General features: G+C 44.2%; 3 protein-coding genes across 5 annotated transcripts in view; all 3 read right to left on the bottom strand.

Annotated features, from left to right (window-relative positions):
* Window positions 1–5,921: 5,921 nt before the first annotated feature.
* Window positions 5,922–8,344, bottom strand: cradd (CARD and death domain containing adaptor protein). The gene is made up of 2 exons (XM_080491681.1): window positions 7,968–8,344; window positions 5,922–6,691 (listed from the first exon to the last, which is right to left on the bottom strand). Exons 1-2 carry the CDS (start codon window positions 8,266–8,268, stop codon window positions 6,375–6,377), a joined length of 618 nt encoding a protein of 205 aa, XP_080347807.1. The 5' UTR covers window positions 8,269–8,344; the 3' UTR covers window positions 5,922–6,374.
* A 3,082-nt stretch (window positions 8,345–11,426) lies between these two features.
* On the bottom strand, window positions 11,427–16,684 carry socs2 (suppressor of cytokine signaling 2). Its single transcript, XM_080491559.1, has 3 exons — window positions 16,336–16,684; window positions 12,721–12,954; window positions 11,427–12,643 (listed from the first exon to the last, which is right to left on the bottom strand). Exons 2-3 carry the CDS (start codon window positions 12,845–12,847, stop codon window positions 12,165–12,167), a joined length of 606 nt encoding a protein of 201 aa, XP_080347685.1. The 5' UTR covers window positions 12,848–12,954; window positions 16,336–16,684; the 3' UTR covers window positions 11,427–12,164.
* Window positions 16,685–18,201: 1,517 nt separating this feature from the next.
* Window positions 18,202–26,672, bottom strand: part of flncb (filamin C, gamma b (actin binding protein 280)) — a gene marked incomplete at its 5' end in the record, with an annotated part of 40,445 nt that continues 31,974 nt past the window's right edge. For 2 of the 3 annotated variants that reach the window (XM_080492214.1, XM_080492215.1), the window contains 16 exons: window positions 18,208–20,073; window positions 20,159–20,380; window positions 20,618–20,836; window positions 20,925–21,101; window positions 21,761–21,893; window positions 22,379–22,494; window positions 22,814–22,951; window positions 23,176–23,445; window positions 24,179–24,433; window positions 24,589–24,711; window positions 25,149–25,301; window positions 25,388–25,591; window positions 25,719–25,880; window positions 25,959–26,132; window positions 26,242–26,370; window positions 26,473–26,613. In XM_080492214.1, the coding sequence (XP_080348340.1) occupies window positions 19,886–20,073; window positions 20,159–20,380; window positions 20,618–20,836; window positions 20,925–21,101; window positions 21,761–21,893; window positions 22,379–22,494; window positions 22,814–22,951; window positions 23,176–23,445; window positions 24,179–24,433; window positions 24,589–24,711; window positions 25,149–25,301; window positions 25,388–25,591; window positions 25,719–25,880; window positions 25,959–26,132; window positions 26,242–26,370; window positions 26,473–26,613 (2,804 nt within the window). In that variant the 3' untranslated portion in view covers window positions 18,208–19,885. Of the gene's footprint in view, window positions 20,074–20,158; window positions 20,381–20,617; window positions 20,837–20,924; window positions 21,102–21,760; window positions 21,894–22,378; window positions 22,495–22,813; window positions 22,952–23,175; window positions 23,446–24,178; window positions 24,434–24,588; window positions 24,712–25,148; window positions 25,302–25,387; window positions 25,592–25,718; window positions 25,881–25,958; window positions 26,133–26,241; window positions 26,371–26,472; window positions 26,614–26,672 lie in introns of all 3 variants that reach the window. The other variant, XM_080492216.1, reaches the window with a different exon arrangement.

Genomic DNA, 26,672 nt, shown 5'->3' with positions numbered 1-26,672 from the left:
CGCTAAAAAACAGTGTCGTTGACATGCCAGGCCACGAGTGGGTGCTGTTGCCACACACACATGCACACAGAGAACAATACGCTATGAACTTTACCAATGACGAGTACACGGACACTCGTATGGACCGACGACCACGTTGGGTTGGTATTACGGATGACTCTTAACTATAAAGGCTTTTCAGGATACTCGTCAGTCGACATTCCGTAACGTAACGATCCCGAGAATATTTCCACTTCTGATGGCAGGCGTCCTCCTTCCCTAAACTTATTTTTTATTTCACGCCAGGAGTTCTGAGCCGTCTGGCTGCCTTCATATTCTTTTAAATTGGGATTGAACAGACGGGGATACAATCTCCTTCAACAAACAGTCGACCGCCGTTGTTGTTTCTTGTTGCTCTGGCGCATGTGCGGTTGATACGTTCAGTCGGCACGGCGACAAACATCGGGCTGCTCACGGTCGACCGCGGGGCGATCCACTCGGTCCTTTAGGGGTGGACGACAATATTCGACAATAACGCTGACACAGAAACAAATCGGCCTTAACGCTACCAAGTCATTGTTATTGTTCATGTACTCATACAGAAAAAGTACCACTGCAGCCGTGGTGCACATGCACAGCAGCAGTGATTCAGGCAAGTTACATTTTCCCACGGAGACGGAATCGGACTATTGACTCTCCGGTGGTTCTGAGCATGGTCGTGTCCGTCGCAAACAGGCGCCCAGAAACTGCGCTGACCGTTTTCTGTTTTCACTTCAGTTCACATATAAATCACTTTTCATTTCACGGGAAGAAGGAAAAAACAGCTTCAGCTGTCCCCGCAGTGATGGACTGTACCTCGGGAAGGTTCAGATCGGAGGGGGGGGGGGGGGGGGGGGGGACTGCTTTCAGATTGGTCAACGAAAAAGAGTTTTCCAGCTTTTCTCCGTAATCGTGAATATACGTGAACTTCAGCCTGTTTACAGTCTCAGATTTCAGTTTGCAGCCAAACGTTCTCATGAGCTTGGCGTCGGTTCAGAGGTCATGGTTGTTTTGGTGAATTCTGGGGTACGTTGAGTTTCCTGCACGGTGCGACACGTCTTACTGGACCCATCGGGGGGTCCAAGGTGAGTTTCTGGGCGCCGGTTCCAGGTTCTGGCAGCAGAACCAGTTTCAGTGTTCAAACTGATTAAAGTCGCAGAATTTGTCCGTCTGCTGACTCGCTGATTACTGCTCAGATTATCGCAGCACTTTCACACCAGCAGATTAACCCCGACGCTGCCGCCCCCAACGACAAATCCAACGTCCCCCATTGCTCCTCCTCACGGAGCCCGGGACCGGGTCCAGAACCAGAAACCACAAAACAAATCCACCAGTCACTGTTCTGGATCCGCTTTCTCTCAGTCGGTCTGATTTTGTTGGTTTGGGAATCGGACAAAGGACCCTGCATGATACGAGCGGCACACTGACCCACAGCACCGCTGAAATGTTTCTGTGTCGGCAAACAAACATTTTTCTCTCTGAGGTGAAACTTTCTCGGTTATCCGAGGTCACGTTCACAGTTTGTGCTGCTGATTCAGAGTCTGGGAGAAGATTTCTGTTATTATTGTTTCACTTCAGACCTCCAAGTTCATCACTGACTCAAACAAACTAAACTTTAAAAATGATGGAAACGCTTCTTTTTTCTACTTTTATTTACAGAAACTGAAACTTTCAGGGAAAAGAAATGTCTCATATGTCTTTTTTTTTAATTTATTTTTTTTGATTCATTCTTTTTGGTTCAAAATGTAAAATCTTCCCATAATTTATCATTATCATTTTCAGCTAACCTTAAATTTTACTTACCTTAAAATGAATAATTGTATAAAACAGCCCATGGATCATTTTACTATTTAGTCTTTTTCATCTAGAAAGGATTAAGAAAACAATGAACATGAAGCAGTAATTATATTCTCACATTTTACTTTAAAACGCTGATTTGTTTTTTAAAATCTTTTTAGACTTTCTTTCAAGAATAACATTTTAAAAATGTTATCTCTGTTTTATACCATTCCTCAACAATGTTCATTTAAATCAGTTTAATTCCTTTTTTTTTTTAGCTTATTCTTTTTTCTTTTTAAACTTTATTCAGATTTATTTTCTCAGATGTATTGTGGAGATTCTCACTATATATGTATGGTGTGATTGATTCACAATGATCAGTTTGTACCGTGTGTGTGTGTGTGTGTGTGTGTGTGTGTGTGTGTGTGTGTGTGTGTGTGTGTGTGTGTGTGTGTGTGTGTGTGTGTGTGTGTGTGTGTATTGTGTCTGAGGATGTGTGTTGTGGTATGTGATGCATTTTTTTCTGTGTGTGTGTGTGTGTGTGTGTGAGATGCTGCAGCCGACTGACCCACTTTCTGCAGGACGCTCGGAGCTGCTTTCTGCCTCGCGGCCGCGGCTCACATGCCGCAGCAGCACGGAGACGCGCAACACACACACACACACACACACACACACACACACACACACACACACACACACACACACACACACACACACACACACACACACACACACACACACACACACACACAGAACCGATGCCGGTATGACCGAACAAAGCCTCCCGCCGCTCTGCCGCCTGTCGGGAAGGCGGCGGAGCGGCAGCGCCAGCGGCGCGGCAGAGCGGCTGGAGGTTTCCCTCGTTCCCTGCCAGATGCAGCGGCCTTACCTGGATGAGGACGAGCAGGTGTGCGGCCAGCAGCAGCAGGGCCAGCATGGCGGCGGAGAGCTGCGGCCTGAGCGGCGTCAGTCCGCCGCGCATCCAAACATCCAAACAAAGAGGCTGCTCTGCCGCACCGGAGCGACGCGCCGCCCCCCGCTTTGCGCTCTGCGTCCGCCGCTCTAACGGCTCCTCTTCGTCAACCTCTTCATCACCTTCTGCACCGGCTGCGGCTGGAAGCGGACCCGCGGGCTGTGGCAGGAGGCAGGCCGGGCTGCGGGGGCCATGCCGCGGCCTGGAGACGAGCAGGAGGTCGGTGTCGTTCAGCGGGATGAAGCTGCTGCTGCGCGGCGTCGCCCCGCCCTGAAGCTCCGGAGGCTGCATGGAGACACGGAGGTCCTTCCTCCTTCCTCCTCCTCCTCCTCCTCCTCCTCCTCCTCTTCCTCCTCCTCCTCCTCCATCACCTCCATCATCTTCTGAAGAAGCGGTTTCCTTCGTTTAAAAACAAATCAAAGCAGATTATGATATTTGAATCTGCCTCAGAGTCACTGGATTAACACGTGGCGCATTTTTTTGTTTTAATATTTAATCTCTAGTTATTCTTATTGAATCACATTTAACCCTCAAATAATAGTTACTATTAACTGGTTCATTCTATTAGATCCCTCATATAGAATCACAGTTTTTTTTTTACTTTTTATTACTTTGATCAATGTTTTTATTGTATTTTTTCAACTTATACTTAAAGTATTAGGACATATTTTACTCTTTTTGGTTCAAATTCATTTTTGTATATTTATGTACTATAAAAATTACAAATATCTTATGTATCCTCCATTACTCTCTTTTAGAGTCAGGTTCTGTTATTTTAAAAACAAACATATTAATATAATAATTTATATATATATATATACATATATTCATTCTGTGTTCATTTGGAGCTATGTTGCAAGAATTTCCCCCTGGGATTAGTAAAGCATTTATTATAAAAGTAATTGTTATGCTTCATAAGTGCCTGTATGCAATACTTTTTTTCTTACTTTCCTAACGTAATGCATTTATTTTTTTAATTTTTCTCGATATATTAGTGGCGTTTTGACTTTCGGCTTCACATTTCTTACCCTTTATTTCTCCTCCTCTTCCTCATGACCTCCATCACTTCGCCGTGTTTTAACATTCACTAAAAAACAGAACCACTCAAAACGTTGACATGTTTGAAACACACAAGTGAACTATTATTTTGAGTTTTTATTGTTTTTCTTTCTTCAGCTGCATTTAAAAAAAATATTTTCTTGCTGTAGTGACAGAAATATAAGTTTCTTATCTAAAATGTTCTTTTTCACAATTTTTTCCAGTTCTGAAGTAAATTTTTTTATTCCCTGTTTCACTGGTATTTCATCTATCAGCCAATAAAAACGTGTTTGTTTGTGTCTGAGGTCAGGGCTGGTTCGTGACGTCACTCTGCCCCCTGCTGGTGGAAAAGACGCACGGCATTCAAACGTGTATAGCACTTTTCAACTGCTCGAGCAGTGCCCAAAGCGCCTTAGATTCACTCATTCACACACACATTCACACACACATTCACCTGCTGCCATGCAGTCCATCCATTGGGAGCAATTTGGGGTTCAGTGTCTTGCTCAAGGACACTTCAACATGTGGACAGGTGGAATCGAACCAACAGTGGCTGATCCCAGAGGTTTTCTATGGAGAAAGTGCAGGTCACTCCAATTGAGATACCTCCGTCTCCAGCTGTTGTTCCCTAATGATGCCACCTCGATGAGCGGGAGTTTTGTCGTCCAAGAAGAAGAAATGAGGCTTGTGTTGCTCATGCAGGGACACGATGACGGGATTAATGATGTTCTACAGATATCGTGGCCTTGTCATTATACAACTGCAGGGCAGTTCTATGTTGACCAGACGTTGACCAGAGAACAGCGTTGAGGTCTACTGGTCCCTGGTCCCGTGTAAATGTTCCCTGGTCCATCAAGACAATAAGGCCAGCGCCAGGTGGTGCGTTCAGGTACCCTTCATGTCGTCCTGACACAAACCACGCTGATGTAAAGACTTTCCAATGGTCTGACGTTACACTGCGTCTCACCTGACATCAGTTATGTGACATTTATCATCCAGTCCCACGCTGTTCACCATGAAGCGGTCATCAGTGTGGGATGTGGCCAAACGTCGACCATTTCTAGGTCTTTCTGTGACTCTTCAGGTCTCTCTGGATCTGTGTCCAAGCGACTGATGACACTGAGCTCAGTGGACCTCTTCTGTCTGAGAACTTCCTGTTCGAAGTCGAGGTTCTGTTTAGCAATTGTTCGACGCCGTCTTGATCTCATAATGTCAAACTGTGACCAGCATGATGATGAGGACTGTTTCGATACGTGACCCGTGTATATTTACATTTCTATAAGTGTTTTTTTGAACAGTTTCTCCTCCTACCCCCCCCCCCCCCCCCCCCGTTATAATTACAGATTTGTGACATTTTGGTGAAATGAGTTTAAAATAATCAAATTAGTTTTTAAAACTTGTTTGGTGTTTTGTTTTTGCTCGGTTTTCACCATCAAAACAGGGAAAGTGAAAATGTTGAAGTTTGAGACAAAATAAAGCAACCTCATCAGTCCACCTTAAAAAAAAAAAAAAAAAAAAGTTTCCTCCTTCTGCTCTTCAGGAACTCAAGAATACTCTGTGTGTGTTTGTTAGTGTTATTGTGTGTTTGTTCCCATGTGTTAGTGTGTGTTACTGAGTGTTTGTTATCGTGTGTTAGTTAACGTGTGTGCGTACTGCAGTTTACTGTGTGTTCCTTCGTGTGTGTGTGTGTGTGTGTGTGTGTGTGTGTGTGTGTGTGTGTGTGTGTGTTGGTTTCTGCGTGTGTTTCATAAACTACACGAGATTCCTTGAAAGAAAGATTTGGGTCGACTTCTGGGAAAACACTGGATTGTGTGTGTGTGTGTGTGTGTGTGTGTGTGTGTGTGTGTGTGTGTGTGTGTGCTGCAGTATTTAAAATGTACTTTTCCTATTTTAGTGTAACACAAAGTTCCACCTCACAGATTCCCTCCCGCTCCACTGTGACCCTCTGGATCCAGAGTCTCAGAGCTGAGCGAAGGCCGCTCCATGTTTATTTATTACTATGTTTATTATTCTTTTCTGGTTTCATCACGTTTTTTGAACTTTTACACTAAAAGCAAATTTACACCCGACATTTCAAATATTCCCCCAAAACATATATCTTGAAAATAGAAATCTGAAAATATTAAAAACTTTTATTAGGACATATTGCACCAATTCAGTTTCTTTCACATCACAAGCTTCACTTTTATAAAAGATTTTTGAAAATAAAATATAAAAAAAGTCAGTGTGTGGTTTCATTACAAAAACAACCAACAGCGCCAACTGTTGGACGATCATGCTAACAACGTTGTTGTTATTGTTTCTGTTGTCTCATTACTGAAACGCACAAAAATGATGCAAAACGAGGCCTCAGATTTCTGGAGAGAAACGTTTTTTAAAAAAGCATAATTTAAAAAAAATGTTGGAATGTTTGAATTTTTTCTGTCAGAATTAATTTATTAATATTATTTATGATTAAAATCTTCTAACTGCAGTTGAACAACTTCCTGATATTACAAACAATAAATACACACTTTACGATAGAATTTTGATGATTCACCCTCAAAGTGTTTTTGTCTTTAACTCTTCAGGCCGGCAGCAGGAGGTCAGAGGTCAGGATGTCCTCCAGGACCGACGGGTGCAGGTCCACCGCCTGCAGACTCTCCTGCAGCCGCTGCACCGTGGCGTTCCGTCCTCCGGAGCGCCGCCAGCGGATGAGGCCGGCGAGCGCGGCGGCCTGCGAGCTGAGGGCGTGATCCGCCCGGCAGCGGAAGACGTCTGCGGTCGACAGGCCGAGCTCCAGCAGCAGCTCCTCCCAGCGGGCGCCGAGCCGCGCCGCCAGCCGCGACAGCTCCCGGTCCGACGGCGCGCGGCGCAGGACGGCCTCCGGGAGGCGCTGCGGCTCTGCGAGGGAAACAAAATGTTGCTGTGAGGCTGAAGCTTTGGATCAGTGAGTTGGGAAAAGCTTGAATGTCACGCTGAGCTGGTTTTACCAGTTTTTTTTAATAGTTTGCAGCTCTTCTGCAGGCAAGACAACTTGTGTTTTTATTATGATCCCATATTTATATTTTTCCAAATGGTTTTGATTGTTTCTATGTCACATTTTGAATTTTTGGTTCACTGTTGGTCGTTTCATGTTAGTTAAATGGAACTTTGGTCACTTTGTGTCTTTTTTTGTCGTCTTGTGCTCTTTTTGTGACGTTCTTACGGATTCTTTTCAACATGATCATGTTTCTTTTTGTATTTCTACTTGATGTACAGTCTGGTTTTGAACTCATCTCTTTTTTCGAGCGAGTGGAAACTTGATTTCGGAGAACTTTATTGAACAAAGAAGGAACAAAACGATCAAATAGACAATAATAACGTCTATGACGGGCCATTGCTGTGAAGTTTATAAATATAAGCAACAAATTAGAACTAGAGCTACACTCGGTAGAGCGCGGACCTTCACCGATGCCACATTTAATTGCGAAACCAGGTTAGCATTACTAGCATGGTAGCCGTTAGCGTATATCGATGCTAACTAGGTAGATCAGGAAGCTACATCACTGTGAAACCCTGAGCAGGGAGCGTCTCCATGGCAACAGACGCCCATCTCCTCTGATCTCCTCCATGAGGTGCCTCTCTCATCCGCTTTGTATGGGAAAATTGTTGGCAATTTTTATGGGATTTATTTGGAAACGTTTAACTATTAACATCCCAAAATCTAATCGATTGGTCCTTGGATGATAACAAATCATCCCTGAAAATTTTATGCAATTCATTAAAGTGACTTTTGCAAAAAGTTGGTAAAAAATCATACATATATTCATAGCAATAAATAAATAAATACACAAACGTTCTCGCCCAACTTTCGTTGGTGAAGGTAATGACGAATATTTTAAAACTAAACAGTATAATAGAAATACAAAAGGGACAAGGGGAGCAAAGGGAGTCATTGTTGTTTCTAGAAGAGTTCTTTCCATATTTTGACAGTTTTAATGCTTTTCTGTGCTTTTTTATTTAATCTTTTGTGTTCTTTAAATTCAATCGAGAACTTAACAACATTTTACTTCACATTTGTCCATTTGCAGTTGTGAAAGTGAAATTTGCTAATTAGAATTATTACATTAACAATTAATTCTAGTTCCTTATTTTTGAACTCATTAAACGTCCGGCTCGTGACGTCATCGTTTCTCACCTGTGACCTCCGGTCCCGGTCCGGCCTCCCGGAGCTCCTCCAGCAGCCGGTCTCGGACCCAGCTGAAGTCGTCCAGAGCCCGCAGGAAGACGGGGAAGGCCCGGGGCCCGCGGCCTGGCAGCAGGTCCAGCAGGCGGAGCGCCTTCTGCCGCTCGGTGCTCCGGGACTCGATGTCCTCCACCTGCGCCTCCGTCAGCACCTCCTCCTGGAAGAGCAGCGGAACGATGGAGTCGCTGACCAGCAGCTGCCCGGACAACTCCAGCCGGAAGCGGCGCAGCACGGCGCGGTGAGCCCGGTCCATGACAGCCGCTGCCCGGGGACACAGACCCGGGTACAGAGAACCGGGGACCACCGAGCTCACCGCCGCCACGACCGTGTGCAGCAGTGTTATTGTGCTCGACTGGAAACAAAGACGCGGGCGGAAACAATGTTTTAACAACAGAAACAAGCGTTCAAACGCTACATACTTGTATGACAGTTTAATAGTTTTATGGTTTATGTCTGCAGACCTCACCCTGTACATAAAACATAAGATTGATCTAATCAGCTGCATTTCTGGAATATTTCTCCATTCAAAAAAAAAGAAAAGAAAAAAAGAACAAGCAATGAAGAAGCACCATATAAAAACTTTATTGATCAGACAGAAGGAACGAGAACGAGCCGGTGCTGCGTCTTCACGAAAAGTACCAGAAAAGAAAACACAGTGTGAATAAATACTTTAAAAAAAGGTCACCACAGCAGGTATGAACAGGGAACCCTCCCTTCACCTGATTGGCCACAAGGTACAACACGTCAGCAGCATCAGGACACACCCCCTTTAAAAAACAAAACCGTAGCATCATGTGAATGAACTTCCCGTGGGAGGAGGAGGAGGGGGAGGGGTCACAGGTCCGACCTCAACTCTGATTGGACGACGACCAGATGATTCCGAAAAACACACATTTTATGAGTGCAATCAAAATTGAGGGTTGTTCCAGGTCAAGAAATTAAAAAAAAAATATATATATATATTCAATTTAACAATTAGCATGCTAGCAGCTAACGTCAATATAAATAATGTTTTTCTTTATCAGTGACTATAATTAGCAGCACAGTTCATAACTTACAACCTGCAGGGCAAAAAACCCCAAACTTTTAACCAGCAAGGAATCCTAAAAAAGGCTTGAATGGGAAAAAATAAAAGTCAATCCAGGGTCAAGGATTCAGGCCCCGTTTACACGACAACGTTTCAATTGAAAACGCATGGTTTTGGGGTTTTCGTTACAGAAAGGTTGTGTGTTTACACTGCAACGTTTTGAAAACGATTTACACAGAAATGACAGAAACGCTGAAAACAATGCCGTTAGCATGATGGGCCACAAGTTGGTGCTGTTTGTTGTTTTTGTAATAAAACCACGCACACATGCACACAGAGAAGACTATAAACACTAACAATAGCGAATACGTGGTCGTTCGTATGGTTGTATGTAATTACCTGTTTTTTTCACCCGTTTCCATGGAGACAGTCAGAGCGTTTTCAAAAAGTGACATTTTCTCTTTAAGATCTGTTTTCACTTGAAATGGGGACCTTAGTTATTAAAGTTGTTTTTTTTGTGCTTTGTTCTATTTTTGACTTTATTGTTTCTTTCTTAAAGATCTTACATTTTTGGAGTCTTCATGGCAGTTTTATTTTTTTTCCAGTTGTGCCCTATTGTTAAAGTGTTTGTTTACAGCAGCGAACAATTGTTAAAGAAACTATTTCCTTGAGTAAACATACCTTAATTAAAAAAAATTTAATTCAGAACTAAATCTGTGCACTCATGAGTTAAATTGTTTTTATCACTATTCGTAACAGACATTTAGTCTGTATTACAATAAATTATGTCAGTTTTCTCAGAGTTATTGTTTGGGGAATGAGGAACATTAAAATATGAATATTTAGATCTGATTTATGCTGATTTAATCCATTTTATCAGACTTAATATGATGAGAGCTCAGCTAAATTGAAAAATACACAGTTGGAGCTTGAAGTTTCTAAGATTCCTTTTATAGTTATGTTGGTCAGCTTTGAGCTGAATTAACGACCAAAACCATAACTTTTCTGCAAAAATAATATTTTATGTGCCGACAGGTCTAAATATTTTGGGAATCGAATCAAAAACATAATTAAGTCATATTTCAGTAAAGTTTTTACAGACAGCTTACATTCTATTGATGAATAAAGTTAATACTTAGAATTTCCCAGCAGATTTTTACTGATGTTTTCATGGTGTATTTGAAAAAAGTGAAGCTTTTAAAAGAAGTCTGGTTCAGTAAAAAAAAAAATGATCAAACTAAATTTTTCAAAAAACTTCATTGATAAATTCTTAAACTAAATTTAGACATTTATGTTGTTAAATTTATTGGAAAATCCAAAACATTAAAAAAAAACCTTGTTTGAATGGAATCTGGTTGTTTATCCCAGCACAGACACAAGGAAGTAAAAAAAAAATAAAAATCATTATTATTTTCTTAAGATTTCAAGTTCTAAATTGTTAATATTTCAGATGTCACCTCGTTTGGACTTGTTTTGCTGCGCTGTGATTGGCCGAGCGCTGCAGGTGCTTCACGCTGCGGGTTCAAAGTCGACGGGAGCCCGCAGAGGTCAAAGAGCGGCTCTGGTGAAAAAAACACGGGACGCTCGCAGGACGCCCACTTGTTTTTAACGCCACACACCGACCGTTCATGGTCACCGGCCATCGATCGGCCAATCAGAGGGCTCGCTGAGCGTGTTTACAGGCGGGAACAAAGAGACCCGGCCGGGGGGAACGTGTTGGTTTTGGCTGCAGGTTCGAGAGGCTTGACATCACACGGTCGACATTCAGGTTGACGACAGACGATTAAAAACATTGGATCGGAAAAATCTCTTGGAAAATAATTGGGAAGAAAAAACATGTTTTTGAAGATTAATAAGGCTTAAAATGACAGAACATTTATATTTGAGACATTTAACAACCCCCCACCCAAAAAACTAAAACTGGAGTCTATTACATTCAACTGAATCGTAATTTTAAAAGTTGCAGCAAGTAGTTAAAAAACTTAAAAATGTACTCATAATTCAAAAATTATAAGCAAAACTTGTTTTTCAAATTCACCGTCCACTCCAGAATCAGGTTTTCTAAGGAAATGAAGTCAAAACAAAGACGACGTGAAATGTGTCAATAAATGTGTAACAGAAATAAATAAAAGTTAAATAAAAATCAACAATTTTGTAAAGTTTGACAAAAACTTACAAAATGTGAATAAAAGTCAAAGTTAAAGATAGTTTAAGACATTATTGTTCTGAAAATTTAAACCTAAGGCCAATTAAATCTGCATATTTATGTATTAATCTAAGTTTGTTCATGTGTGTTTGGCTGTAGAGGAGATTTTCATGAAGAAGAATCTATGAAAGATGAAATAAGAATGTGAAAGAGAAATCAACTGACGCAAACAGCTAACCACAGCCTGATGAGACCTGTAATACCGCTGTGTACCAGTAGGAGGTGCCGCGAGGCACTCCAACTGTCTTCATGCATTCAGTCCGACAACAGAAGAAATCCAACTCTCTGCTGCCCCCCAGTGTACAGGAGAAAAACGGATTTAAGAACGATTGAGGCTCCGTCTACACGTTGCATGTGAAAAAGCATTTTACAATTTTAAGTTCGAAAAGTTTTGCGTTTGCACGACAATGGTTTGAAAACAATGTCTGTTTACACGGAAACGCTGACAACGATGGCGAATATGGAGGCAAATGTTGTTTTTGTTCATCTACTGAGCATGTGCAGAAGAACTATTCACTACGGTCGTAGTGCGCGTACGCAGTACCATCGTTTCAGAAAAGTTGGATTTTCACGTTTCAACGGAGAGGCCGCGTTTTGTAAAAGTTCCACTTTGGGAGCCACGTTCCAAAAGTTGGGTTGTCAGTGGTTCCGAGCACCGCTGTCGTATAAACAGACATCTAAAACGCAGCGTGAGAACGTTGTTTAAACGGGACCTAGATAATCCTGAAGCCAGACCACTGTGGTTACGTTTCAGACCAGAGTTCTTTATGAAAATGCAGTTTGAAGGAAATATAAACTTTCTGGGTCCTTGAAGGAGGAACCTGTTCGATGGTCTTCGTGGTCAAAGGTCGACCTCAGGCCTCGTTTAACGTCACTTCCTGTCGGAGGAGACGAAGACACGCCCACTTGGGAGAGGCTACACGTTGTAGGCGTAGTCCGTCAGGTAGTCCTTCAGTCTGTTGGGGATCGGCAGGTCTTCCACCCGCCGCGTCCGCTGGTTGATGGTGATGCGGCACAAGTGCTGCAGCGACGGCGTGGCGGTGTAAATCGGTTTAGTGAGCAGCAGCTGCACCGTGCCGTTGGGCGCCGCCGCCGCCGGCGGGTGCGGGGCGGCGGCAGCCCGGTCGGAGGCGCGGGACAGCTGGACGTAGTGCTCCACCAGGTGCACCACGCTGTCAAACTGCCTCAGTTTGGGCTTCACCAGCACCACCGAGTCCAGCTTGAACTTCCCGTGCTTGTACTCGATGCGCAGGTTGGTGGGACCGGCCGCCGTCATGGCCGAGATGGTGAACAGGAAGTCCCTCTGCGAGCTGTCCCGCACCAGGAAGGTCCCCTCAGAGGCGTCCTGCAGGAGCTCTTTGGCTTCGTTAGCGGTCAGACCGCCCCAGTACCAACCTGAAGCGACGGGCCACCGGTCATTTAACAATTTTCCATAAAAACATGCAACGTGACGTGTAAAGAAGGAAACCCACCGGTGTTCCTCAGGTCCTTCATGGCCGAGGCGATGCGGCTCTCGTCCGATTCCACCGTCCTGTGGCTGCTGTCGGCACGCCGGTCTCCCTCGATGGTTTCGGAGGACTCGGAGGACTGGCAGGTCATCGGACGGCTCCTACTTTCAGGGTTCCGACCCCCGGAGCTGCAGGACTGCCAACCTCTGAAACCTGCTCCCGTTTCCTGTTTCCTCCTGCTGAGTCGAGCGGAGGAGCCTTCAGATCGTCCGAAACATAGAACAAGCAACAGTTTTACACAAAATAAACCGTTTCTGAAGTTTTTATTTGAATAACTCTCACTGATCAGCAAAGTTATGTGTTAAAGTCTGCAAACAGACGAGGCACTAAAGAGAAACTTAGAAATAAAAAAAAGATCAAAAGAAGAAGAAAATAAAGGCAAATTCTTTTTTTTTTCTTTCCAAAATGAAAGCGTCTGTGGTTTCACACCAGAATTCATTTAAAGAGGCGCCATCAGTGTTTCCTCTGATTGTTTCCTCGGGCGCCGTTTACATGAAAACGAGTGTATCTGCAAAACTTCCTTTACTTTGGGGGGGGGGGGGGGGGGGTCCGTTTACTCGACACCGGTGTGTGGATCCACTGCATCCGTGACGTTTCTATACCGGCTCCCAAGGTAGAACGTTTCTTTCAAGTGCTGTTACTGCGCATGCGCAACTCCTCCAGTTGTAAATAGTTGTAAACAAACATGGTGGCCCCCATAGTGGTATGACTGGCGGTCCGTATTCCAGTTCGATCATCCATATCGGGAGTTTAATAGCCGACTCACCCTTGATCGCGTCAGAGTCGTCATCAGTCCACACGAATGTCAGGTTCTCTCCATTTTGTTCATGTTTACACCGTGTTGTTCTCTGCACACGTCTGTGTGGATTCATTACAAAAATGAGCAACAGCGCCCTCCCGTGGCCCGGCATACTAACTGCATCGTTGTCAGTGTGTCCGCTGCTGCAGTGTAAACACAACACGTTTTAAAAAGACGGATTAGGCGTCACATGAAACGTTGTGTAAACGGGGCTTTAGAGAGTTTCCTCAGTATTTCCTCAATTTTTACTCTGAGTGTTTCCTCTCTATTTCATCAAAGGTTCTTCAGTGCGGTTCCTCTGTATTTCCTCAGGGTTCCCCAAGTGATTCCTCAGAAGTGATTCCTCGGTGTTTCCTCAGCTCACTGCGTTTACCTAACACCCTTCAGAAAGTGAAAACACACACGAACACCATCTGTTCTCTGTTGATTCAATTGTGACCTGCCAGGTCCTGATGGGTTTCCAGCTGAACTCAAACCCTCAGAACACGAGCAACAATTTTCACACCAAACGTGACAAAGAAAGAGCAAAACTTGGTGTAAAACATCAAGTCTGTTCATATAAAATTAAAAGGAAACTGACTGAAAGTGTAAGTGTGGCATCATAAATAAATAAATAAATAAATAAATAAATAAATAAATAAATAAATAAATAAATTTGAACATTTTTCAAATCCTGGTGGTAAAATGTGCCACATTCTTTGATTTTCTCAATAGAAATTCAGATTAAAGCTACAAATGAACGCCAGATTGAAATTTGTTTAAACATTGCAACATCAGTTAATTGAAGAAATAAAATTTATATGACAAATTACATGAGAATCATGGTGAGTGAGGAACTTCATTTGCCGCAGAAATTACTTAAAAAAAATCTAAAACTACAAAATGAATGAAGACATACATAAGATTTTTTCACCTTTCTGGATAAAAAGTAGAGTTACAGTTATAATCTATTCAAAAGATTTGTGTACTGATGTTTAAACAATAAACATCAGTACACAAAAAAAAAAAGCCTCATGTACAACTGATCTTTTCATGCTGACTTTGGGAATTTACTGTGCCGAGTCAGAAGAAGTGGGATTTGGTTTTTAACAAATGTTCGCAGCAGAGGATCAAAACGGTGTGAACAGATTTTTCTAACAGCCTGATAACAACCGAAACATACAAAATCCACCATATGAGTACAATCTACACACTTTGCACTTCAAGTTTTACGGGTTTTCACAAAATATATAATGACAGCTTTTAAAAAATTGCTTGTTTTTGCATCCTCTTAAATATTCCGACACACTGATTGTAAACGTTGACGTGACAATGTTTCAGAAAATGTTCACGCTCACACAGCAACATTTTGTAAACGACGTGTTGAGCTACGAGTTGGAGGTCTTGGTTGTTTTTGTAATGAAACCACACATGCATGCGCGCAGAGAACAATACATTCTAAACATTAACAATGGTGAAGACCTGCTCATTCATTTTTCTTGAAAACGTTGCCACATTGTTAATAAACCAGCACAATAAAATACTCCTTGTCTCCCGTTTAAACCACCATTTTACATCCTTTAAGTGAAAAAAAATCCAGGGTTTCCACTTTGCTACTGTGACTTTAAACTTCCCCTACTTACATATTTGTTAGAAGAATAAACGCTTTAATGCAGAAATATTTCACTTGGCACCAAAATCTATGTTATGATAAACCACTAAGCCAATGTGGGTGTTTATCATTCAGTATGTTGAAACAAATATTCTTATTTTTCTTTGCAAAATACAGTGACGTCAAGATTATTGAATTGTTGTTTTATGAATAAATGTGATCCGGGGTGTCAAACGCAAAACAGTTTAGGAGCCACATCCAGCCCGGGTTGTTAAAATAGTACCATAATAACTTTTAAATTTAAAAGCTTTTCTTTGTTGTATACATAGTATACATGATGAAACTTTCCACGAAAAACAAAAGTAAAATGACTCCAATCTCAACATTAAACCAATTTTAGTGAAGCTCTCCGGTAGAAAATACAGTGAAATGCCCCCCCCCCAAAAAAAAACCCCAACTCCTATAGCTGTTGCATCATGCTTTTTCTTTATGAAGTCACCCTGACATCGTGGCTTTGCAGCTGGTTTGAAAGCAAACTTTCATGGTACTATCGCCGACAATCTCAGCCGGGTCTCAGAGTTGTGTTGTGTTGTGTCCACTACTACTATTTTCCTTGACATTTTTCCAACCTGCTCGGTGGTCTGGCCAGATTGGAGCCTCTTGTGGGCCTCATGTTTGACACCCCTGCATTAGATATTTATGTGTTGTTTATTTTCAAAAAATATATTTTACTGTATTCATTTTTCTGCTTACATTTGTATATTTATATGGCGGAGAAGCCATGGGCAATTTCATTATAAATTATATAAAGACACTAAAACTATTCTGATTCAGCTCAACTTGAGAAGGAAAATAAATCAATATGAAATATTCGAATTTCTATGTGTGGTTTATGGACACATTATTGTATTTGACCTGATCTTATTTTTAATTAATCAACTATATATAATACTTGTAATAACAAATGTTCTCCAGATTGTATGTAGTTTATTAGAAAACATTGTTTGTATGTAAAATAATGCTGTTTGTTTACATTAAAACGTGGCATTTCGTGGGTTGGAAATTATATTTCTGTATTTGTGTTTATGGTTCAAGTTGATGAAGACAATTTAAAAGAAAAAAAAAGGACCAATTTGGATGATAATAATAGCTTTGATGCGGGAAACAGAACGAAGCCCCGCGGACTCACCACCGGGGCGCTCCGGAGCACAGCGCGGACTTCACAGGCAGCGACGCCGGCTTCTCCTCCACCAGAAGCCCCGCATGTCGGCGGGAGCGGCCCACCGGTCCGGACGAACCCCGCAGTGAAGCCTCCTCTCCGGGGCTCCTTCTCCCCGCGCTGCTCCTCCTCCTCCTCCTCCTCCTCCGCCGGGGACTGGACGTCGCAGCGGAGATATGCCGGAGCTTCAAGCCGCAGACCGTAAGCGAGGAAGCGGACACGGAGCGGAGCGTTCACCGGAAACACGGAGCGAATCCCGGCTGGGTCTGCGGACTCTGAGCGCAGGGACCAGCGCGAGCACAAAAGAAGCATTTCCAGGAACTTTCCAGGAATAAGGTCACGTGGGGCGCGCGCGGCACATTTAAGGTGGACCGACACGCACGAGCGCCGGTCCCACCGCCTCTATGAGGACCAACGAGTCTCTCTCTCTCTCTCTCTCTCACACACACACACACACACACACACACACACACACACACACACACACACACACACACACACACACACACACACACACACACACACACACACACACACACACACACACACACACACACGAAACCGGGACCTCAGAAGACCCGTCCCAAGGAGGACTGAACACCGTGTTCTAAACCGGAGAAAGAAACACTCACTGAGACACACACACACACACACACACACACACACACACACACACACACACACACACACACACACACACACACACACACACACACACACACACGTATACAAAAAATATGCAAACACTGAAAAATAAAATTGAAACACACACAAAGTAAAACAATCTGAATCAGTTAAAAACAAAAAAGAACCCTCCCCCAATCCCCACACCCCCCCACACAAGAAAACAACAACAAAAACAATAACACAAGGGGTCAGAGTAAATTGAGTAACTTAATCACATTATTGTAATCTGTTACTAACTTAGAGTTACAGTATCAAGCTACTTTGTTTAAATCCTGCACTCCAAAAATATTACCTTGAGCCAGCCGTGCCCCGGCTTTCTTTGAAACTTAAACTCATTTAAACAAGTTTTTTAGCTCCGGCACTAACTTTGACATCTAACTTAATCACAGTTTGGATTCACATAAGTCCGATTTTTAATGATTTTTCGTTATTTCTACGTTTAATCTGACTGCTGTTTTCACTTTAAAGTAAAAACAAAAAAAGCCCAACATGTCCTCCAAAGCCCTTTACATGTCCTCACAACGATACCCAGACAAACACAAAACCAAAACAGACGTTTGTCCCGCTGTCTTGTGGGGACCCGAGTCTGATGGAGCCTCTCTGAGGACCTTCACCTTTCCTTCCTGATTAAGTGGTCACTGGTTTGGTGGGTCTCTTCTGCCCCCTGCTGGTCTCCAGCTGTGGTTGCATGTTGACAAATGTGTTGAGTTGACCTTTTAAATAATATTTTTCTTTCCGTTAATCTTCTGTCGCGCTTGTATCCTGTTTAGCCGTTCCCAGCTCAGGATGGGTGAGGGCGGAGTACACTCACTGAGGCCCTGTTCATGCAGATGTTTGAAGTGAAAACACATCGTCACGAAAACGTCATGTAAACAGGGACTACATGAACTATATAAAACTGAAATTATAAGATGGAGATTTTTTTTCTCAAACAAAGAAAAAAAAAGTAAATTAGACTTTATTTAAGTAAGAAGTTCAAAAAAACTTTTAACAGAAATGTTTATATTTGGTGAGATTATGACAACCAAAAGTTAAAAGCGAACTCACTATACTTGGAAGGATGTTTTGGGCCACTAGAGGGTGCTAAAATGTTGGTTCTGAAGCCCCACAAAAAATCTTTTTTTTTTTTTTTTTTTTAATTAATATTTTGCAATAAGAGAAGTCAATACAAGATGATGGAGGTGGGCACTGCTTCCTCCATCATCTATGAGACTGATGAGAATACCAGTGTGACTGATACCTTTTCAAAGCAGGTGATGAACTTAAATGAGCTCAATGTTTATATCATGTTTAAAATAGCACAAACTATTTCACTCAAACTCCCAGAAGATGTGAAGGTGTGTTTGAGAATAAACGTTTATTATGCCTGCACAATCTCATACCGAGCGTCAACATATCAAACAGTTCCACTTTATTCCACTCGCATACAAAAATCGTCACTATAAAATGTCACTCTGTAATATATCAGTTTTGTCCCCCCCACCCCAAAACATTCACTACTTATACCTGCAGCTTCTCTACAGCGCCCTCCTGTGGTAATAAAAAAAAAACTAAAGTGTAACATTGGTTTGTTTCTGAAGACATAATCCAGAATACAGAGAGTTCCTCCCCCTCCTCACTGACTCCTTCCATGGATAAGACCTTTTTCTGTCAAAGAAAAGAATATAGAGAATAAATAAGAAGGAAGTCTAAGAGTTTCTTAAAGTCACAGCTCGGTTTGTCCTCAGACTTCACTCGCAGGTTTAACCGACTTCTGTTTGATTTCATACAAAAAAAAAATAAAAAATGCTAAAGAGGTTAAATTTTTTTAGATCCACAGTGTTTCACAAACATCCAGTCAAAATCGCATTACAAATATCTGCCGCGGGATCTGAACTCGGTGTGACGGAAAGATTGTCTTCAGCTGAACCTGAATCAGTAACTGCCGTTTCGACGCCTGGTTTCAGCAGATCCGGCCTTATGAAGGTGATTTATTACAACTATCCAAACAGGAGGCGAAGCTTACATGAGAGTTTGAGAACTTTTTCTCAAGGTCGTCGATTGTTTTTAACGTGTGCCCACTATCTGAACAAACTAGATACTGAACCGTGCATCAGGATGTCGGCTTGGTCAAAGAAATGACTGATTTGCATGGGAAAAGAACAACTTCCCCTACAAGTTTCTAAGTTGTGGAAACAAGGAGCTCGCTTGGAAACTGTTGCTACCGTTTCGCTTTAAGAAGACACTTTGGTTAACTTGATGCTGATTTGAACAAACCAGTTACAATTTTTTTACTGTTACAAGTCGAAAAGGAACAAAACACTGATTTTCAAACACGGGATTGTCTTACGCTAACAAACTGTTACGTTCCGTCAACGATGTACTGATTGTCGAGAAAACACCAACCCACACAGGAAACTCAATTGTGCAAACAAGATTCAACTTGAAGGTTCAAGTTTGACTCACGTAAGCTGATTTCCAGTAAACGCCGCCTTGATGCCAAAACCGGACAAGCTGTTCAATGACTTTGCTCTAAGAGGCTATCGTCCTCTTAACAAGGCGCTCGCCTCAAAGCAGAAAAAAAAAAGACTTTGGAGGAGAACGATATTTGGTTGTACACAACAGGATCAAAGTCGGGTGTAAGAAATCAAGTTAGCGTAGAGTTCAGTGTCGGCTGCACTCCAGTTATATCAGCACATGACATTTTGGTTTTCGCCCCTTTTTTCACAGTTATCTCAGCACAAAGTGGTGAACAGAAGAGCTGAAGCAGGTTCGGGCTGATCGTCCGGAGAGTTGAAGAGTCTTCAGTGCATGACGGAGGAGGACGAGGCTGCAGAGCGCCCACGGTCCAGTTTTAAGGGACGGTGACGTGGAAAGGACTCCCCGGGATGTTCTCGTCGCCCCACTTCACAATGAGGATGTAGCTGCCTTGCTCTTTGACGGTGTACGTCACGTTGTACATCCGGTTCCCCATGTGTTTGACGTACACCTCCTCGCAGGGTGTCTTTGGCCCGTGGACGCCGACCATCAGCATGTTGGTGCCTGCAGGGGAATCAGGAAGAAGTCCTCACAATCCGACAAGAAAAACCAAAGAAAAACCCAAACCCCTGCCAGGTCCCATCCTCACCTGCTTTACTGCAGTCGACTGTGAACGTGTTCTTCTGGCCGATGAAAGCTTTCGAGAGGCCGGCGCCGCGCGAGATGACCTTAGTGCCGTCTGAGGAGAATTTGGGCAAAGAGGCGAAGGCGCCGCTCATCGCCGCCGCCGCCGCCGCCGAGGATTTGGTGACCGTTTCCACGAGGACGGAGGACGTCTCGTGCAGGCTGTGACCGCCGGACAGGCGTGGACCTGCGAGAGTCGTCAAAGACACGTGAACGTCTCTTCTTCTAGGATTTTTAATACACAGTATTAGTAGTACGATTAAAAAAAATGCTTATTCAGTTATTCAGCTTTTGAATTTCCCAAGAGCGACTATGAAGTGGGAGTTTATACAAAAACCTCTTATGGATAATAATCTTACAAGTCTCTAGAATAACAACCAGTCATTTCCTGATTTTAGCTCTGAATGAAGACGTTTCCACCCACCGGAGACTTTGGCCTTGAAGGGACTTCCTACAATGTGTTGGGGTCCTCCGTATTTGATGGAGATCAGGTAGTTTCCAGGAGCCATCGGGGTGTAGGAGACCTTGTAGCCCTCTGCGCACTCCTGACAGTCCATTTTCACTTTGGACGGTCCGTCGATGGTCACGGAGAGAGCGCCGGCGCCAGCATTACACGTGTTGACGATGAAGTCCGACGCCACCCCTGAAGGAGGAGTCAGAACTCTCCATTAACGTCCAGCTCACGTCTCACTCAGGACATCCTCACCGATCACTGATCGCTGGCTGCCTACCTGTGGTTCCTCCCTCCAGGCCCGGCCCGAAGGCAGACACCATTCCCGGGTCTCCCACCTGTCCCGGTTCTCCCACTCGAATCTTGAAGGGGCTACCGGGTACGTGGCTCCCATTAAAGCGAACATCAATCGAGTGGACTCCATTTTCTCTGGGGACGAACCTGATGGCATGTTGATCTGTAGAAACGAAAAGAAAGAAAACTGATCAGTTTTATCAGGATTAAGAATCATTATTGTACGTATATTATCTATAGCCATATATCTATATAAACCTAACGCAGTGCTTTTTTTGTATTTTTTATTTTTTAACAGAAGTAACCTTTATTGATATTTTCTTAGATCCTGTTGATCCAACACATATAAATGGACGCGTGAAAAATTCATATAATCACAGAAATTTCTAGTGTTGTCGTCTGCTCTATTGTTACTCATCAAATCTTTTCTGAATCGATATTTAAGAAATGTTGGGTCGCCTGCAGGAGTCAGTTTCACTTTCCAGGTCACTAAAGTGGGTTAAGATGATCAAGAAGAAGAACAATATCCAGCAGGATGAGACGTATTGCAAGTGAAACTGAAAAACAGTGGTATTATGTTTGAACCCTGTGGCACTTTGTGATTAATAAGCACATTCTGGGTCCCTTTAATCTTTGGAGACCTTAACTACATTCATCATTAGCAACAAAATCAGTTTGACCATAAGAAGCAGAAGGTTCTATCTGTACGGTGGTGAATGATGGTCGTGTGTTTATAGATGATGTGATGTGATGAGATCCCATGAAATGTCGAGGATGTATGTGCGGTTATCGTGGTCCTCCAGAGACTCTACCCTCTCTTACCGCCGTCAAGCTCGGTGATGAAACACTCTTCGATGGCTCCTGACGGTGTGTGGATCTTGGCGTCGACCAGCCCTCGAGCTCCATTCAGCTGAACGGCAAACGAGGCCTCCTGACCCACCTTCAGACCCATCTCCTGAGGACCAGCAGGGAAGGACCACAGGGGATATTCAAGGTACATGTATTTATCACCACGTGGCTTTATAGGGTAACAAATCAAATTTGCCTTTTTTCACACATAAAAACAAAACGTATTCACATTTTACAGATATTAAACTAAATATCGATGCTCCCACATGGGGGCGTCGGCGCCCCGGCTGACTTTTAAAGGTCGATAAAGGTCACTTTTTGCTCTGCGTTGAAAAATAGACTGGAGGGCTAAATACAGCAAGCTGCAGTTGTACCAGAAAAAGTGTCAGAGTCACAGAAACACAATCCTCAGTCTGAAGCCGTCCTTCAGATATTTATAACAAGCCTATTCGTAGAATATTAAACTGCTACTTTTAATAGGGGAGACGACACGTCACAAGCTTTAATATAGAATGTGGTGACGAGACCTCGGCTGACTCCTTACAAACGGTTTCTCCTCATTGGATGCTGATGTGGGTGCAGTTCTCTCACCTGCAGGCTGGTGATGGTGAGGCGGCGAGCGTCGTCTGACAGCGTGGCGACCGGGACGATGAATGGCGAGTCGGGGATGTGCTCGTCGTTGAATTTAATGGAAACTTCATAATCACCTGGGTGAAGAAAAGAAAGACGGAATCGTCAGACTTCTCCAGCAGGGGGCCCCGGCGTCACTATTAATGTTACGGTGGCGTTCCTGAGGGATCCATCCTGGGACCACTGTTGATCAGACTAAGATGTCAGTGGATCATTATGGAATGAGTTCTGCATTATGAACATTTTAATTTCTTCCAACATCATCTGTGGAGGATAATAGGTAATAATAATTCACATTCTACTATGTGCATTTATACAAAAAAAAAAAAAGTTAAATTAGCACATCAATATAGATTCTTGGGTCCCGTTGACACGTTTCAAGTGATGGCGTCTCACCAGGTTCTTGAACCACATAGGACACTCCACATGATCCGTCCTTCCGGTCCTCGAAGGTGATTTCGGCCTTGCTGGGTCCTTCCACTGCGATGGAGAGACCTCCAGCTCCGGCTTCTCGGGTCCAGATGCTGAACTCAGCTGACAGAAAGCAGAAAGCACTTAAATTGAGCTGAGGTCGGCTTTCTGTTAAGTTCAGCTCAGTTCAGCTGATTCTAAGGTTGTTCTGCAGATCTGTTCTACAGATGCCATGAGCAGAACAGAGGAGGTCACGTGTTCTGTGTTTAAGACAACTCCAGTTACAGAATATTCCAATAAAGAAGATCTAAGGATTTTACACACAATCATTTAAAATTTGAGCCCACCTGGGATTCCCGCCACACCACGGTCCAGTCCGGTTCCTCCTGCTCTGACCTTGTGTGCCCCTCCTTCTCCCAGCGGCCCCACGGTGAACTGGAAGGGGCTCCCGGGGACGTGCTGGCCCCGATATTTCACATTGACGGTGTGGGGGCCCATCTCCTGCGGGATGAAGCGGACGCTGTAGGTGCTGTCTTCACCTCGGATGATCTCCGCGTCCTCCGTCTTTCCTCCGGGACTCGTCACCTGAGCCGTCATTTCCTGGTTTCCTGCCTCACCTGGAGGAGCGGGACAAGGAGGAAGAGGAGGTAGAGGAAGAGGAAGAGGAAGAGGAATAGAAGGACACAGCTCAGATGATTTGTTGACGTGGTGGTTGGCCTCCACATCAAGCAGCCAAACAAATCACACGTTGTTTACGTTCCTTACCTTGTATTTGACTAAAACACTCAAAGAGGTGTTTCACCACAACTGTGAAGGAACCTTTTTGAAAAAGTGAGTCCCAATTTGACTTTTGGATTTATTTTTTCTGTTTAATATTTTCTTTAATTTGATTCCGTCTTCAAAAATATATCAATTATTGCTAGCCTCAGATATTATATAAAAAAATTGGGGGTTTTATCCTGCAACTTCAGGTTTGGAGTTCCTCAAGGAGCCTTTGAAATTAGCAGGATTTCTTTCCCCCCATCAGGCCATTTGTGAAGCACACGAAAAGATTTTTTTAAGTTTGCAGTGAAATACATCCTGTGCCCAGTCAGTCTTTCTCACAGTGGCTATAAAAGGAATGATTGTAGCATTAGTTATCATTCACACTCTGACTTTGCTGTTGACATGATCAAGTCACTGTTTCACACGTCAAAACATTGATGTGGCCACCATCAGGTCACACGTGGAATTACAACACTGCTGTAACATCAAAGGCAAACGGGTAGCAGAAGAATGGTGTTAGAAAGCAGGTGTCCTTTTGGGGGTCAATTCATTCTGTTACCACTGCACACAGACACACACACACACCGTCCTGCAGTGGCGGGCGACTGCCGGCAGGCATCCCGCTGAAGCCCCCCAGACTCTCTCGCCCCAGAAAGTCACCGAAAACGTCCCTGAAGGGGTCGCCGACTTGCGTGCTCTCCTCCACCCGGACCTCCCTCTTGGTCTCGCCTGCTCGGGTTTTACTGATCTCCGTTCGCTCGGTGCGGGTGTACGTGTGGCTGCTGCGGGTGAACGTCCGGGTCAGACGCTCCTGAGCTGAAACCATCTGAAACCAGTTCCCTGTGACCAGGAGGAGGAGGAGGAGGTGCAGCAGGAGGAAGAGGAGGAGCAGGAGGAGGAAAAGGGAATTAAGAACAAAGAAGAGGAGGTAAAGAGGAGGAGGCAGGAAGGACAGAGGCAGGAGGGGGAGGAGCCGGGAAGATGTCACTGCTCACCTGGTATTTTGAGGTTGAGGTCACAGGTGCTGCCCACGGTGGCGATGGACGGAGCCTGACGCCTCCTGGTGATGCTCTCCTTCATCCGACCCTCGCCGTAAATCTTCACCGTGAACGGACTTCCTGCAGTCACAGAAACACCAGGAGAGTTAACCAGCAAGCTCACCATGAGAAGCTTTCAATGATACCATTGTCCATGAACACTTTGTAAATCCATTGTCTGTCAATGATTCAGAAAATCTATCAACACTTTATAAAACCATCGCCTGTGAACATTTTATAAAACCACGGTCTGTGAACAATTTGTAAAACTATCAACACTTTATATAACCGCTGTCCGTAAACACTTTATATAACCACTGTCTGTAAACACTTTATATAACCGCTGTCTGTAAACACTTTATAAAACTATCGTCACTTTATATAACCACTGTCTGTGAACACTTTATAAAACCATCGTCTGAGGACAAGTTATGAAAAATTGTCGATCAACACTTCATAGAAACCATCGCTTTCTAACATTATGAATCCATTGTCTGTGAACACTATGGTTTGGGTACCGGGGACGTGTTGGTCGGCGAACTTGATGTTGATGATGTAGTTCCCGGGTTCAGTCGGACAGTAGGTCACTTTACACGTTCCGTCCTCCACGTCTTCACAGTTGATGTCCACCTTACTGGGCCCCTCGATGGACAGACCCAGACCTCCATAACCTGTCGGACACACACACACAGCGGTGGTTTGAACCTGAGCCTGAGCGGTGGGTCGTGCACTTTGGTCCCCTGGTTTGAACCCTGACCTGCATTCCTGGTGTCCACGATGAACTCGGCCACCTCGAAGGTGTGGCCCTCCACCAGGCCCTGACCGTAAACCTTCACCTTGCTGGCGTCGCCGATCTCCGACTGACCCACCATGATTTTAAAGGGACTGTTGGTCACATGCTTCCCGCTCTTCTTCACACTGACCACGTGTTCACCCACCTCTTTGGGTGTGAAGGAAATTCCTGCAGGGAGAAAACCATCAGGAGAACCAGAGGTCATCCACTTAAAGAGACTATTAAACACCTCAAACATTGGAACCCGATGGTGTGTTCTGGTCCTGGTCGTGTGTGTTTCGGCTCAGGGGCGTACCGATGTGTCGGTTGGGAAGCTTCTTCAGCAGACACGGCTCCTCGTTCCCTGACGGCGCTCTGATGGTCGCCATCAGGCTGCTCAGGTCCGTCTCTGTGATCTTCAGAGAAACGTCCGTCGCCGTGCCGACATTCAGCTGCGACGTCGTGGTGGACTCGTCACCTGGAGGTCCAACGCCGGGAAACAAGCTTTAAAACAATGAATGTGCGATGAACAGTCAGTGAGGCAGCGGCGGCTCACCGGTGATTCTGGCGCTGAACGGGCTGCCGGCGATGTGCTTGTCGTCGAACTTGACGATGATGTTGTAGTCTCCAGCGGCGGTGGGCAGATAGGAGACGCTGCACGTCCCGTCTTTGTTGTCTTTACAGCTGATTTCTGCTTTGGACGGACCTTCGACCGCCAGCGACAAACCTCCTGCAGCCGGCAGAAACACAGAAAACTCTCAGACTGATGACTCTCACTTCGTGTACCAGCGTGTGCCATAATATATACAAGCTTCCCAATGTAAACAGGTGGTTGGTACCTTCTCCGGCGTCTTTGGTAACGATGGTGAACGTGGCCGCTCGGTTCACCGTGCCGTGAGTCAGCCCGGGGCCAAACGCCGTCACGTGGCCGCTGTTGATGGCGTCCACATAGAACTGAAGAGGACTTCCTGTGAGGGAGGAAACACGTGGAGAAACTGCTTCAACACAAAGTCTCAGACGACACCCGGGTGTCCGATTCCCGCCCGGAACCATCGGGCCGTGACGTTTACCGGGAATGTGGCTGCCGTCATATCTGATGTCCATCTCGTGCAGGCCGCGTTCAGTCGGAGAGTATTTCACCGTCACCGTCCCGTCTTTGTTATCGGTGATGTGAGGATGAGCAGAGCGACCCGACGGCATCCGAACCTCACCTGCAACAACATGACATGACATGACACAACCACGAGTGTGTGTGTGTGTGTGTGTGTGT

This window comes from Lipophrys pholis (genome assembly GCF_963383615.2).
Source record: "Lipophrys pholis genome assembly, chromosome: 22".
Lineage (NCBI taxonomy): Eukaryota > Metazoa > Chordata > Actinopteri > Blenniiformes > Blenniidae > Lipophrys > Lipophrys pholis.
Note: the sequence above shows the minus strand (reverse complement) of the source record. Positions and strands in the feature narration are given on the sequence as shown.

Bases quoted from the DNA above. Each gene is read 5' to 3' on its own strand.
- cradd (XM_080491681.1), bottom strand. From the start codon at position 8,268: ATGGACCGGGCTCACCGCGCCGTGCTGCGCCGCTTCCGGCTGGAGTTG. The intron at 6,692-7,967 runs GTGAGAAACGAT...TTTCCCTCGCAG, and splicing joins ACCGGGACCGGAGGTCACAG to AGCCGCAGCGCCTCCCGGAG.
- socs2 (XM_080491559.1), bottom strand. From the start codon at position 12,847: ATGACCTGCCAGTCCTCCGAGTCCTCCGAAACCATCGAGGGAGACCGG. The intron at 12,644-12,720 runs GTGGGTTTCCTT...CCGTCGCTTCAG, and splicing joins GAAGGACCTGAGGAACACCG to GTTGGTACTGGGGCGGTCTG.